Below are 15168 nucleotides of genomic sequence, written 5' to 3'. Positions count from 1 at the left end.
CATCTGGAAGATTGGCTTGGTTTACTGGTTTAAAGATGCGTTAAATATTGATGCAGAGGTCAGAAAAACACTTCCAGTTAATTCAAGAGCACCTTCTTCCACTATGATCGACGTAAAGAATGAATATAGGAGATTAAACTGCTAAAAGTGACTAATTAAAGCTGGCCCTGCATTCTTGGGACTGTTATTTGACAAGGGGTTGAGGATAACCAAATGTATAGATAGGCACTAGCAACAATGGAGAACAGTTCTACACAAGTTAGAAAAAGAAATTTTTACCTTTAAGCAGAACTATTCCATCTCTCATTACTAGCTCAACATGTCCATTTCATAACAAAATCAAGTTTTTCCATAGATTCCTTTTTAAAAACTAGGTGAATCTGATCAGAAATATCCTGTAGCTGCAGAGTGATATTTTGTGTTTTTACAATGACTTCCATTCAATGATCTCAAAGTGCTTTACAGAGACTAGTGAATTAATCTTCAATACCCCTGCAAGGCAGGTAAGACTCTCTATTTTACAGAGAGGAAATGAAAGTCAGAGAGAAGTTAAGTGACTTTCCAGGAGAGTTGGGGAAACAGAAGCAGGAATGAAAACATGGCTGTTAAAACTCAACACAGAAAAAGATAATGCTATGTTGAACTAACATTGAGAAATTACATAGCCAATGATTCATACTAAAACAATCACCTCTTGATATGGAAGGCAACTTAACTGATGGACATCAAATTTGGTGCATCTGCGGGTCAGTACTGGAACCTACAGGCGGTTCTAAGCAATGAAAGAGAAACTGAGTTGATTGGCCTGCAGTTGGCAACCAGTCTCACATGAGACATATAAATACATTCACCTGAATGCCACAGAGTTCTTCAGCTGCCCTTCCGAAACTGCTAGCTGCTGCTGGTTTTGCCAGAGCCTTGGCAGGCAACAGGTCTGGTAGGACGGTGTGATGAAGTGGGAATTTTTTGTAATATTTTTATTAATTGCACGTGTGCCTCAGCTTCCTCCATACGTTGCATTACTATTGGGGGCATAGGGGAACAAGATTAGGTCTGCTCTCAGGGCATATAAACAGACACAGGTGTGTGGTGTATATCACCTAGCTTTCTGAGCACACTGAATGGGTCATTAAAAAAAAGACTGCCCAAGGCCTACCAACATCAATGGAAAATCCGAGAAGCCAATGTAAACCCGATCACCAGGGCACTGACACCTACCAACCAATGACCCAGAGGGAGGCAGATTTCCTTGCCTCTCAGCAGAGAAGCTAAGCAGAGACCCCCCAGCTCGAGAACAAAGGAGCAGGAGGTGGGAGAATCAAGATTTGGCTTCTGGAAGAAGCATGAAGGCGCTCTCACCTCGGAACTGACTAAGTCAGTCAGTAAGACACAGAGCCTGAAAATGGAGTTCACTACAGCTTGACTGGTGAATTGTTCTGGACAGACCAGACTGGCCTACTCTTTATTTCTCTGTGCTAACCTAAGGACTTCCAGTGCTGTGTTCCAGCTAACTAATAAACCCTACTGTTTTGAAAAATGCTGCTTCAGTGTCACTGCAAATACTGGATGAGGTGCACTAGTCCTGAAGATTGTGCAAGCCTCTAGCAGGAGTATCTCAGGCCTGGTCTATACTACAGAGTTAGGCTGATGTAAGGCAGCTTAGGTTGGCTTAACTCTGTAAGCGTCTATACTACAATGTTGCTTCCGCCGATTTAAGTCGCCCACTATACCAAACTAATAACTGCATCTCCGTGCAAGGCTTGGCGCATAGGTCGATGTAGTTAGCTCTGACACTGCATTGTGTCCCACATTATCAGTTAAATTGGTGGAAGCGCTTCTGGTGAGGACACACTGCTGAGAGAAAGAAGGCAGCGTGGACATGAAAAATCAGTGTAATTACTGCAGTGGCTGTATATCAACATAACTTAAGTCAACTTAATTTTGTACTGTAGACTTGCCCTCAGCTGGAGACACTGAGCAGCACTTACGGTGTGAAGCAGGAGTACGGAAGTCCCCAAGGTTCAGTCTCAGGACGTGGTGAGGCCACGTGGCCCACTCTGAAGGAAGCTTGAAACTTCTTGGAGGTCTGGTACATTGAACAGGATCCCCCAGGAGACTCTTCCAAAGATGGGGACATAGCACTAATCCCGTGGATCTGTGACAGATGGACTACCAATGAATACCTGCCCTGCTCTTGCCCCCTATACAGCACTCATGGGGGAAATGTATTGCCAGAGTGAGGAAATTTAAAAATACCCTCTGTTAAGAGCAGATTAGTCCTAATCACAACCCAACCCAAACCAATCCACATGGATCTGTTCTTATTGAAGCTTTACCCATTTTCTCTGGATGCTCAGAATGCCTGGCAGTATCTACTCCATCAGGTCTTGAATCTTCAACAGGTAACAAAACCATTTGAGGGTAGGAGTGGTGGTTTTGGTCCAAAGCTGACAATTTGTGATACCTGTGGTGTCAGGTGCCAGTTTCCAAGTAAGAGCAGGGTGAGGCAGAAGACAAGGGTGGGAGGGAGGAACCTGAAATGGCTTCTCTTCTAGTCCTGCTAGAGGGAGTTATCGAGTCAGGAATTTCATCTTCATTAGAGAATCTCCTTCAGTTACTATTGATCTATCCTAAATTCTGAACAGTGACAAAGGAAAAACCCTTCCATACCCCACCCAACCCCAGAAAACGGGTCATTTTTCTGACCATAGCTGCATTTATACTATTTGCCAGCCACAGTCTGGACTATTAAATAGGGCTTCTGTTTTCCAGTGTTTATTTCTGAGTGTTAAATAAATGTCCAAAAATCAGGGGGTTTCAGGGCTCTTTGTATATATACTGTAGTAAGTAACATACTGTCTATCCATTACTCATTACAGTAGTATATATTGTAAATATATGTTGTAATGAGTAATCTCTCTGTAAGATTCCTTAGGTGTGCCTTAACCAGGTACTGTTTCAAACAGCACTACATTAAAGCGCACTAGGGAACCTTTAGTGAACACCAGCAGGGTCTGCACGAACAAATTACTGTGCAACTGTGTGCTTTAAAAATCACCCCTCATATAGTCTGCATTACTGCTTTGTGTAGACCAGACCTTAGATACAAGTAGTCATTTCCAGTGTTTGTTAGATAAAAACTCCCCCCACCCCACCCCCCCTTTTTTTTTTTTGGCACTGGAGTTTTTTATCAGTGTTTATTAGTTAAAACTGAAAATTAGAAGCTCTACAATTAAAATATTGATGTCAGTCTAGTTGGAGTACCAATCATAATTCACTATTTTCACAACCAGAAGTTAAATCTGGAGAACAGATCATCTGCTACTGCCATCAGTGTTGTCACCATTAAAAAGCTTCCTATCATCTCTTTGAAAGCTCATTGCAGGATAACACCATACAAAAATACCAAGTACTTTTAATATCTCATTGAATAGCAAATGGATTTTGCAAAACTTTACTAGCCCCAGAGAACAAAGCTTTTTACTGTTTGGCTAGTACCAAGCTGAACTGAAGATTGCCTCGAACCACTCTGTGCCTTTTTGAACTGCTAAGGAGTCAAGACAACTTTGGAATTACCATACACAATTTTCTGTCTCCTAATTATCTGAACTGAAGGCTGACCTGCTGAACAGTGAAACAAGAGAACAGCTGCTGTGTCTCCACACAATTTAAACTGGCATACACAAAGATGTTCAAGTATAAAGAAATTGTAAACCAGCCAAAGCAATATTTTGCTGTCTCAATCCTCACTTATTGATATTCACTGTAGCACAATGTTTACTTCAGAACACTGAGATTAACCCCCCCCCCCTCCATTTGCTCACATCAAATCTTGTTAGATTGTGTTACACTACCTTTTTAACTAATTAGCAAATGCTTCCCCTCGGCAACAAAAAGCAGTACATATGGATATGGAATGAGAAATATTGGATTGTTCTTCTAGTAAAGAGCAAGTTCACAACCCATGAGATATTTAAATGACATTGTACTAGTTTTAAAACCTTTTTTGTTCATCCAAGGCAGAGCTTATTAGTTTTTTTGTGCATAGAAGTCTCAATTATTTTAAGGCCAGTGTCTAAGCTCCAGTAGACATTAAAAGGAAAGGGAAAAGCTACTAGAATTGGAATTCTATCATAAAGTAAAAATGGAGTGATCCCTAAGGGTTTATATACCATTCAATATTTCTTAAATTTTTGTAGGTTGCTAGCATGTTCACTACAAATAGTTCACAGAAAAAGACTGAGATACTAGAAAAAGAAATCAATGTTCTGAGTCTGATTTCAAAGAAAGTTTGTATTTAAAACAATACTCTTAGTAGTAAAAATAATATACTTTAGCAATAATGTAAGGATGTGTACTCAACGACAAGGAATATAGAATGCATTCAGTATAGTGTCTCTCTAAAGGAATTTGAAGCCCAGTGCAAACCACTTATATATTTTTAAAGACTCTTTAAGACTGAACCATCTCTTAATTTGAGACCAGTACATGAATCAGAATATTCACTCCTACCATCAAGTTATTTGATGTTTGTTGTGTGCAAAATGAACACTCTTGTGATAACTGGGCCTACAAACTTAACCTAATTGTGAGTTTAACTGTAAAAGTTATTAAAATGTCAACCCATAACAATAAATATTGATGGGAAAAGGTCTGAAAGGGAGACAGAAAAACTGAATTAGTCCAAACAAGAAGGCCTATTGATATAATTCAAGAACTGTGTTAAAATCATGCCTGGTAAACAATAGAAGTGTGAGATCAAATCAGTGAGATCAAATCAAAGTCAGGAAAAAATCAGTCAGTAAAAAAAATGTACAATTTTAACACCGTCTGTAAACCCGTAAATAAATGAAAATGTCCGTGAAATTGGGTAGAAATAAAACATTGTATTTTGACATTAATTAGCCTTTTGCAGCTTTTAAATTCCCTGGCAGCAGAAGTGAACTCTATATCAAAATGGATTGCTTACTAGTGTCTGAATGAGCATATGAGAGAAACTATCTATCTATCAGTGATGGCTTTTTTAAACTTCATTCGTATGTCAGCAGAAAAATTTTAATTAGATAGGGGGAGCTTTTTAAATAAATAAATAAATAAATAAAGCTTTCAGTTTCTCAACTGGACAATATATTTATTTGGCTTTCTCCATCCCTTTTTGAGGCAGGGGAGGTGGTGCTGCAGAAGATTAACACTGGCAACCAGCATTAAACTTTTATAGTCCTCATGCTTCCACTTCAACACAAATCAAAGACTATTGTATAATAAGACCCTGATTCAGCAACAACTTAAGCATATGAATAGTCTCACTGGACTTAAGCACTATGTATAAATTCTTCATCAAATCAGGATCTTAACACATTAATTAAATGTCAGTTAACACATTAAAGTCAGAAAAAAAAAAAAAAAACCAGTTTCTTCAGTTAATTTCCCTTCCCCTTCAAAAAAAACTTTACTATTCAGAGTCATTTTGATGAATAAGTCCCTATGTGCTTTTGAATATTTGAAGCTTGGTAACAAAAAACCCAAGTAACTGGCTCTACATCAACTGTGCTGCATTATATTCCAAGACTTGAAGCTGTGTAGCAACTGGGGCTTTGTGAAAGAAATGCATATAGCCGAAACGAAGTTGTATTATACTTACTAGGACATTCTAAACTGAAGCTGTTCCATATGTAAAAAGTGACTATCCCTAAGTCAGAGGGGAAATGACCCAAACCATCTCTCTACATATATTCGTAATTTAGAAGCAGCATCTGTGGTATAACTTCAACATCATAACTGCAGTGGCTATACGCCAAGAAGAATGAAGCATCAAGGTTATGTGGAAGGAAATTCACTATAAAATGAAAATGACTTACAAATATCCACCTCAACAGAACAAGGGGTCTGAGGAAGAATGATACAATGTTTGAGATATATAAAAGTTTGGGATGACAAGAAGTGAGGCTTTCTGTTCAATGTTTGAGATAAGGCTCAGTCTATTTCTGGTTCTCTGTTCCAGCTGTCATTTCAACTATGAATGTTATTAATATAGTGAGTGCCATAAGACATACAGTGTTCCCTGACTAAAAGCGTTCTTAAGGACAGTGATTGTGCATGTAATAATGAGGTATATGTTAAAGAGAAAATTTACAATGAACTTCAATGCAACTGGAAGCAAGAGTTTAGAAACATCACATAAAAAGCTTTGTAATAGGGAAGGAGATGACAAGCAAGCAAATCATATAACTACATAAAATACAGATAACATTAAACTAGATACCTATAGACATGAGGCAAGGTAAGATGAAAGTGGATGGCCAGAAACTTTCATTCACAAGCAGATGAGAGCTATAAACTGTTCTCCCCTCCTTGAAGAGGTGGACATTTTAAAATCAAGCAAGTTAACAACACATTTGGAAGACAACAGAACTAGAAAAGTACTACAATTCACCAGAACCAACTAAAATGTTTTTAAATGCAAGTCTCTAGTAATTAAGTGCTAAGTGGTGTTTAAAAACCTTAATACATGTTGGCCAACATGTTTTTAAAAACAGCATTTGTTTCCCAGACTACATGATCTTCCAAAGAGGAGCAGCTACACACATTCCAAATTCCAGCCATAAGGAGAAAAATATCTGTAAACAAACTGCTACATCTTGGCTAGTTGATGTAGTACATTGGTAGTCTATAGTTTCCAAGACATTCTGAAGAGTTTTCTGTTTGGTCCAGCATAGTGAACTCACTAAATTCTTTTTAAAAAAGTAATGCAGCAAAAGCCTGATGGCTCTTCAGAATTAAAAAACTTACACTTTTTCTACAAACCACATCTCTCACGCTGACACTACATAAGTTATCAAACCACATCAATCCACACTCAAATCCTCAACCCCTCTCAATTCGCCAGCAACCACAGAAATAACCTGGATCTAATAACTCAACGTTCACTACAGTGGTTCAATTATAAATTAAGTATAGGTATCTGCTTCTACAAATTGCATCAGACATGCAGCAAGCTATCGGCCTGGTTGTCATACTGAAAATGGTCTCCCCACAATATAGTAAAGCTACAAGAAAGAAATAAAATGTTTTAAAAGAAAGCTTCTCAAATGACTACTTGGACTAGCTGCAAGGTATAGATTTTTCTGTCCTATGGGTAATATGTAGCAGTTCAGAATGCTGACAATATGCTATGTCCAGTCAATCGCATTCAGGATACCAATCACCGATGATCTCAATTTTTCTGCCTACAAGAAAGTTGAGGGGAAAAAAAATCACTCATTGTTTAGCTAATTGAAACAGAGTTAAAAGCAGTTAGGGCTGGTCTACACTAGAGCGTGGTCAACAAAAGTCAGTTTCTGTCAACAAAACAGTGGAGGTGTACACACTGAAATGCTCCTCTCACGGATGTAACTTCCCTGCTAGGTTGATATAATTAAGCCACCTCAATGAGAAGTGTAGGGCTTATGTCAGTGTAGTTAAAGCAGCAAGAGCCTACCCAGCAGTCCCGTTCCCCCCTCTAGCTCCCCTGGAGAGCTGAGTGGCTTACCCTAGCTCCCGGAGGGAAAGGGAAAACCCCGGAGTGGCCAGGAGGGGAGAAACTCTGGGCAGCTTCCCCCAGCTCCCAGCAGGAAGGGGCAGCCCGCTGAGAGCCCTGGAACCTATGGGACAGCAGGGATCCTGGCAGGGAGCTGCCAGCAAAGCTGAGAGACTAGGCTCTCAGCTCCCCAAATTGCCCCTCTTAGGTCGGTGTAAGTGCTCCTGGTGATGACACACACCACCAACCCAAGGAAGGTAGTGTGGACATCAGCTGCCACAGTAAATAATTCGGTGGCTGTAAGTCAACTTAACATGGATCGACTGATTTTTTTTAGTGTAGACAAGGCCTTAGTCAAAAATAAGAAATGGAAGACTCCTTTCAGAAAAGGTGGCAGAGAATAATAATAAACAAGTCACAGAATATAATAGCAAAACAAAATCTTCCATTCAAATGAAGGACTGATTCATCTCCTTTAGCAATCACTCAATTGATGTATGCCTGCATTATCACAAAGCTGCTTTCTTTTTTTGACCATCCATCTAAAAATCTAATCAACTGGAACTATCAACTTACTTGATCAGAACAGCTGTCCGCTGTTTACAGAGAATGCCTAAAAAAAAAAATCACTGAATTATCAAGTAATTGCAGGTTCACTGAAGTAAAACAGATGTTCCAACTCCTTTCTGAACAGGAAACAAACACACAGTTGCATCTTTAAAAATTCTCTCTTTAAGTATGATTATTAGATCATATTTTTTTCCCCACACACGTCATCTATATAAACCTACAGTGAAAATTTTTTATCTTCTCATTAGCTAGTCAGGACTTCACCAGCATGATGTTATTTTTCATTTGACAGTAGCTTTTGGAATACAACAGAATCCAGATGGGCTCACATAAGAATTGATTTCTTTGATCCTAATGGGATGTTCCAGTACCAGAGATTCATCAGGGCCCTACTTTTTAAAGTAAGAAATATTTTTAACCTGCAGGTGTACAAAGTCAAGAACATTAAGCATTGATGGGCTGGAAGGGGCACACACAAGCTCCTTTTTAACAAAGGATGTTTGGGGTAAGACCTACAAAGGAGAACCTCTATTTTTAAAAAAGTTTCAAGGCCTTTTCCTTGGAAATATAACCATTGCAAACTCATTGCTAGCCCAATGAATCATCTCACAAAGTCTCCCCAAAAAACCTTAAGCTTGCCTTGTGCATACTGGAGTTATAACCACACAAATCAATTAAATTGCAAGAGACGGGGGACAGATAGAAAACAAACTGTTTTGCAATCAATCCTTTAAAACGCTGAAGTAATTTCAGTTTTTTAATAAAGTATTCAGTCCTGAGCATGCCCACTATTGCTATTAACTGTGACAATGGTTGCAGCTCCCTGCTTGTGTTCCCCACCAATGCCTGTAGGCATACATAAGTACACACCATATAGTCCTCACAACCCACACTACCAAACTTCTCCAGAAGCACATGCTTCTGCACTGAAAGGGAGTCTCACAGCCACTGAATCTCCTCATCTCTCCTTACTCCTGTCTGCTAAGCCACAGTACAGAGTCTGAAGAGTTGTGACTGGGAAGGAGCTCTGTGCATCCACCAAGAAGTCAAGCGAATGCGGGTTTATGAACGTAATGAGACACTCCCCACACAAACACAGCAGACATGCTGAAGGAGACTTTTTTTTGCCAGTCAGGAACAATCTGCTCACCCCGAGAACCAAAGGGTAACCCCATTGCCCAACTAACAACCCAGCACATTAGAGTGGGCCTGCTCCCTCTACATTTCTCCCCCCCCCAAATAATCACAGAATACCAAAAGACCAAGTAACAGCTGCCAGGCAGAGGAACTCGGAAAGGGAAAGCATGATAATTTGAAAGATAGTGGGTGAGAGGCTGAAAGTACAGAGGCAGCAGGAAGAATGGATGACTTTTTGTGGGGGAGAGGGCATTTTACCCAGAGAATATCAGTTTTATCCAGAGATGGTTATTTTTATTAAACTATTAAGGGCTTATAGCGTGAGCAATGTCTCATGAGCAATAACAGAAACAGTCATTCTTTCACACATTTTACTCATTTTACACACACACACACACACACACACACACACACACACACACACAGTCCTGTTTACTGAAGAAACCCAACTGATCTCCATTGGTCTATGGATTAATAATTTGTGGCAAGATCTAGTTTAATCAGTTTTAGATAATTACTCCTTTGCTATTCAGTAAGTACGTGGAGAAAGTATTCGAATTACCATGGCTGCAGGCCAAGATATCTACAACCTCATGAGACTCTTAATGATGAATAACCACCTTCTCTGTTCATTTGGGGTTGTTGCTGAAAGGCTAAAAGATATTCCCTCAATTCTGCAAAACAATTATTTTATCTCTAAAAACCGCTGTGTTTAAATACTAACAGAAATCCAGAACCCAGCACAAACTAGTAGTTTAATGCAGTTATAAACAAAATTCAGTCTGAGCATATGATTTATTTCTTACTTTTTCTTAGCTCTGAGGGATACATTTATAGATTCATAGCCTACAGTAATTCTGTTGATGTAATTATGAAGTCCATGGCAAAAGACTTCCCAGCAAGACACTTCACAAAGCTTATTTTTTTAAACTATTTCCTAATTACAGGTAGTTTTTCACAGTACTATAACTTCTCTTAACATGTAGATTAACTAGTAACTCAGGCTTAGAAACTCATTTTATTCATCACCATTAGGCTAAACTTTTTCCAGTCGAGTTTGATCCTGACCTTCATTTCACAAAGCAACTACATTCAATGGGGCTGTCAAATCCATTCTCGCCTGCTTGCCGCATAAGTTACTATTGAGGTTAAGCTTTCTGTATTACAGTTATTAGTAGAGATCCAAAATAAAAAAAATCCAGTGATTAAATCAACATGAAATAGAAAACTCATCCCGCAGCAGCGGCTCCTATCCCATGGGTTCCACTCAGGTTTGGCCCAGTCATCATGACAGGAATAGCTGGGCCAAACTTGGGCAGTGCTGTGACCTCAACAAGCCTGGTCACAATACCTGGAGTGGGGAGCTGGGCCCAGCTGTATGGGATAGCAGCCACACCTGCTGGGTGAGTTTGGGGCAGGCTCATTCTGCACTATCACCATCACCGCAGCCTTCCACACACACCCCACTGGAGCAGGATCCCACCCTAGATGATTAAGGAAGATGGATAAAACCAAACAAGAAATTCCTAAAAAATAAAATGAAAAATTATTTAAAAAAATTAAAAGAATTTCATAAGACTCTAGTTATTAGCCCTCTGGCAGCAAAATAAACCATCTAACATAAAACTACCTATAGCACTGACTTCTCCAATCTACAAAGAGACTGCTTAAAATAGAGAGGTGTGCCTTGCCTCTATTCTTGTCAGTCGTGCTAAAAACTGAAGCCTCTCCATCATTATCTTAGTTTTACACCACAAAAATACAACATTTGTGCAAGAAGCTTCAGCTATGCACCTTTCCCTCCAAACACTCTGCATGGGCTTTGAGCACTGACAGTACCTAGCATAAATCTTCCAGCTAGTGACCCGCTGGATGTTCTGTCAAAGGTTGACTTCAAGGTCATTTCTTTATGACTGTTGCACTACAGAGGTCCTCAAAATGTGGGGCATGCTCGGGGGGGGGGGGGGGGGGGGAGAAAGGAACAGAGGAACATTCAGGTGGCGCAGCCGAGCCAGGCCAGCTCCCCCGGGGCAACGGGGAGAGAATACCACCTAGCCCCGCAGGGAGGCACGGACAGGGATAAGGGGGGGCGTGGGGTAAAAAAGGTAGAAAAAGTTTGGGGACCATTGCACTACACTTAGAACTTTTACAAAAAATGTTGACATTAGCAAGGGTAGAAGTTATTTATATTAATTCCTGAGTGTGGACAAGTGGCACAATCTGCCCCTTCCCGGCCTCACACATTATTCAACTTCAGTATCACCAGTACTGCCTTTTTAGCCCTCCTTCTTCCCAGGACATTTGCCTGTAAACATCGATCAGGCAATCTTCACTGCTTTTCTTAACTATTTTAAGGGTCCTGCAGGTCTCTTCAATACCTACCAACTGACTATGTATCTAACATCTGGGTTTGACAAAACACTAAACTTTAATTTAACTTGAGTAAACAACACAAACAGATCAATAAACTTTCAGTAACCTTCCTAGTTCTTACTGTAATAGGGCCAGTGTAAGTTTACAAGAGCTTCCTCTCTCTTCACAGGAGCCAACCAACAAATTTGCTCCCTGTTTCTCAGAGCCAACTGCTGCGCCTTCAAATTCAAAACTGCAAACTCCTAAAGAGCAGTCTGGGTGGAGCTTCCATCCAGGAGTCCATGCCTCTGTCTCCATGAGCCCTCTGGCGTGTGTTCTTTTTGATCTCTGTCCCAGAATATACCCATCATACAATTTCACTTAACATTTACCCTTTTACAGCATCTCATATCAAGCAGTTTTCAAACCAGCTTTGTTCCTTCTCCATAACTGGGTTTGGTAGAACATTGAAAAGGCACCTTCTTTTCAGGAACATTTCTGACTCAACACCACCTCTCATTGCTCTGTATTTTTGAAGCAAGTCAAAACCAGATGGTCACAGGGAAGACACATTACTTATTACACCACATAGAGCTAATAGGCAAATATTTATTAATTGAAGCTGGGATGCCTCCCATAGACACAGCCCAAAATGGAAGACAGACTTAGTGGTGTTAATAGACAAGAATAAGAGAATCTCATTTTGTAATAGCTTTTCACCAACAGAATCTACTTTTATCCCGTTAAAACTCTTTCCGTAATAAAATGATTGCACAGTGAAGTGATATCAAACTAGCTTAATATAGTGAACAACATAAAACTTCAATACAAAATTCTCCTTGAAAGGAAAATTTGGGTCTAACTGCCTCATACACCTAGAGTTCACCTCCTTAGAACCTAAATGCTAAATTCCTTTGTCCACAGGGAGCTAAGCAAAAAGCACAAATATTCCAGACAGTACATCCCTATTGTTAAAACTCTGTGGCCCAGATTCTTTCCCTAACAAATACTGCTACGATGTAATAAAGTTAGGGAAAACTTCCAAGTTACAAGTGAGTACAAATACCACAGTAATAAGTAGTGTATGGCACTGCTAAGGGGCTACCATGGTCAGTAATCACATAATCACAAAATCCACATATCCTTCCTGCTATATTTTTCCCCCATATCTCCCAACAGACCATGGTCTCAGCCTGGAGGTCAGTCCTGTTTGTCATGATATTTAATCTAAATAACAATTTTTGTTTTATTTTATGAAGCATTAGTATATCAGTCAATTAACAGTCATTCAATATTTATTTGAGTTAACTTTCCCAGAGTAAATGTTATGTCCTGCTAGTACCACATTCAAAGTAGTATAAAAATATTTTATTAAAATGGACCGCAATAGGATATTTTTGTGAAGATTAATGCTTAGAAGGTGGGAAAGATTAATGACCAAAATGAAGAATTTAATGTGATATGGGCGTAATTAATCTTTTCTAAAAAGGAAGCCAAGATGTACATGGAAAAGATACAGGAGATCTCTCGGGAGTTGTTGTGGATATAGGAAATGATACAGCAACCTAATGATTTACAAAGCAAAACATGCATGTTTGTTTCCTGTCTGTAGTTTGTTATTCTTTAGATGTAATTTAGTATACTTGTTTTAAATTCAATGAAAACATTTTAATGCTTTCCAGTCTTTTAGACTTCCCAGACACAAGTCAGTCAGTTATCAACTAAGACACTGCAAACTGTGAAAGGGATGCTCTAAGGCAATGTTTAAAAAATCAGAGATTAAAATTGACTTTTAATTGTCTCTAGGTATGGTTAGCATTTTAGGAAGCATTGTTGAAAAAACACAATCCCAGCTTTTTTATCTGAAACAAACAAGAAGTCCTGACTCCACACATACCAGTGGCTATGCTAACTGTGCAACCCTCTTCACTACAAACGAACACTAAAATCATTACTGATTTACAGACTTCAAAAAAACCCCAACAGTTTATCACATCAAAGCAGCACCTGGACTCACAGAGAAAGCAAAGCAATTTACAAAGAGATAAAGACTTTATTGATAAAAATAATAGACTTGAAGATGCATCATAAGGTCAAAGATATTTGTCAGCAGTTTCAAAAAGTATCCTTCACTATACGGAGAGCATGATGCAGATACCAATAATTATGGTGCATTACTGCCTCTGAACAGAGTGCATAAAATAAAAGAATATATTTTAAAGCCATTAAGATCTCAAGCAACTGTTGCATTTGGAGCTATTGCACAAACAGCAGAACTCACAAAACACTCAAGTGTCAAATGATATTTAAACAAGCGGATGTATTTTTAACATAAAAACAGAAGGAAAGCTTTTTGACATTAGTCCCCCTTACGTCTGAATTGAAAGACCTTCAGCCAAGCAGAAAGGGTCTAGTCATTGGGAGTTCATGTCATATAGATGCAAAGTGTTATCGGAGGGAGGCATTTTATAAACCCTGATTACAGAACATAAGAGAGCTGGGGATTGCATCTGTCCCCCAGACCGAGAGCGCGCTGCACTCGAGTGCCTCTGACAGGGAGGGATTGGAAGTGCAGGATCAGAGCGAGTGGCACTGGCTCTGCTCTCCTCGCTCGGTTGTTGCCAGCCCTTTTCGCCTCACCTTCCCTGAGGAGAGAGACTGGAGTCGCTGAGGAGGGGGGTGCAGGCAGGTTATGACTTTACCCCACCCCCGGCACTGCTCCCTACAGGAGGCGGGAACTGGACAGTGTCTGGGGCACACGGAGTATCCTTTGGCCGCTCGGCTCCAGTCCCAGTCCCCTCGCTGGGCGGGGAAGAAGTACAGGGCGGGAGCTGAGGAGAGCGGCAGGGACGGTGAGACTCTGAGGGGACGGAGACCAGGCACAGGCTTGGCCAGGGGAGCGGAGCCGGGCCCGGGAGCGGTTCGCGCGGGGAGCCCTTTCCGGGCGGCCCCCCTCGCCCCACACTCACCCGGACCAGGTTGCTGACGGCGGCCTGCACGGCGGCCACGGGGGCAGTGAGGTCCGGGATGGCCTTGCCGTCCACCTCCCCCTCTTCATGCATGATGACCAGGTGGGAGATCTGCTGCGCCACGGGCTCCAGGATGCTCTCGATGGTGCGGGTGTGGAAGACGGGCATGGCGGCGGCGGGCTAGGGGCCGGGGCCCGGACTCGGGACAAACTCCTGGCGAACTCGCTCCGCCACCTACCCCGCGGAAAAACCACAGCGGTCTGATAGGAACTCCCGGGCGCCTCAGGCAGCCGCAGGACTCGAACTCGCCACGCGCTGGACTCCTCACGCAGCAGCCCCTACCCCGCACTGACTGGCTCGCGCTGCGCTCCCGCAACCAGGTGGGGGGCTTTCAACCGGCGCAACCTACCCCTCCCCACCCCTGCATATTCCCCCGCCTGTTCGCCTCTCCCGCCCAATGGCGGAGCCCTGCCTGCTGTTCTCAATGGCTGCGGCTTCGCGTTCATCAACATTCCAACGCCTCCTCTCCGCTTTTCCCAACCAAGTTTGGTTGCATAGGCGCTGGTTTCCCAGAGTTGGGGTGACGTCAGACATTCTAGTGTCCATATAAGGAGATGGTTGAAG

The 15168-nt window shown here is 41.2% G+C and overlaps 1 protein-coding gene across 4 annotated transcripts in view; it reads right to left on the bottom strand.

Moving 5' to 3' along the window:
• The window catches only part of VCL (vinculin), a 93228-nt gene extending 78337 nt beyond the window's left edge, over positions 1 to 14891 (bottom strand). For all 4 annotated transcript variants that reach the window (XM_067539131.1, XM_067539160.1, XM_067539140.1 and 1 more), the window contains exon 1: positions 14545 to 14891. In XM_067539131.1, the coding sequence (XP_067395232.1) occupies positions 14545 to 14712 (168 nt within the window). In that variant the 5' untranslated portion in view covers positions 14713 to 14891. The remainder of the gene's footprint in view (positions 1 to 14544) is intronic.
• Positions 14892 to 15168: the final 277 nt, after the last annotated feature.

The sequence above is a fragment of the Emydura macquarii genome, unplaced genomic scaffold (assembly GCF_026122565.2).
Source record: "Emydura macquarii macquarii isolate MOO-44397 ecotype Brisbane River unplaced genomic scaffold, CSIRO-AGI_Emac_v2 contig_67, whole genome shotgun sequence".
Taxonomy (NCBI): Eukaryota; Metazoa; Chordata; order Testudines; family Chelidae; genus Emydura; species Emydura macquarii.
This window is presented reverse-complemented; position numbering and strand designations above follow the sequence as displayed.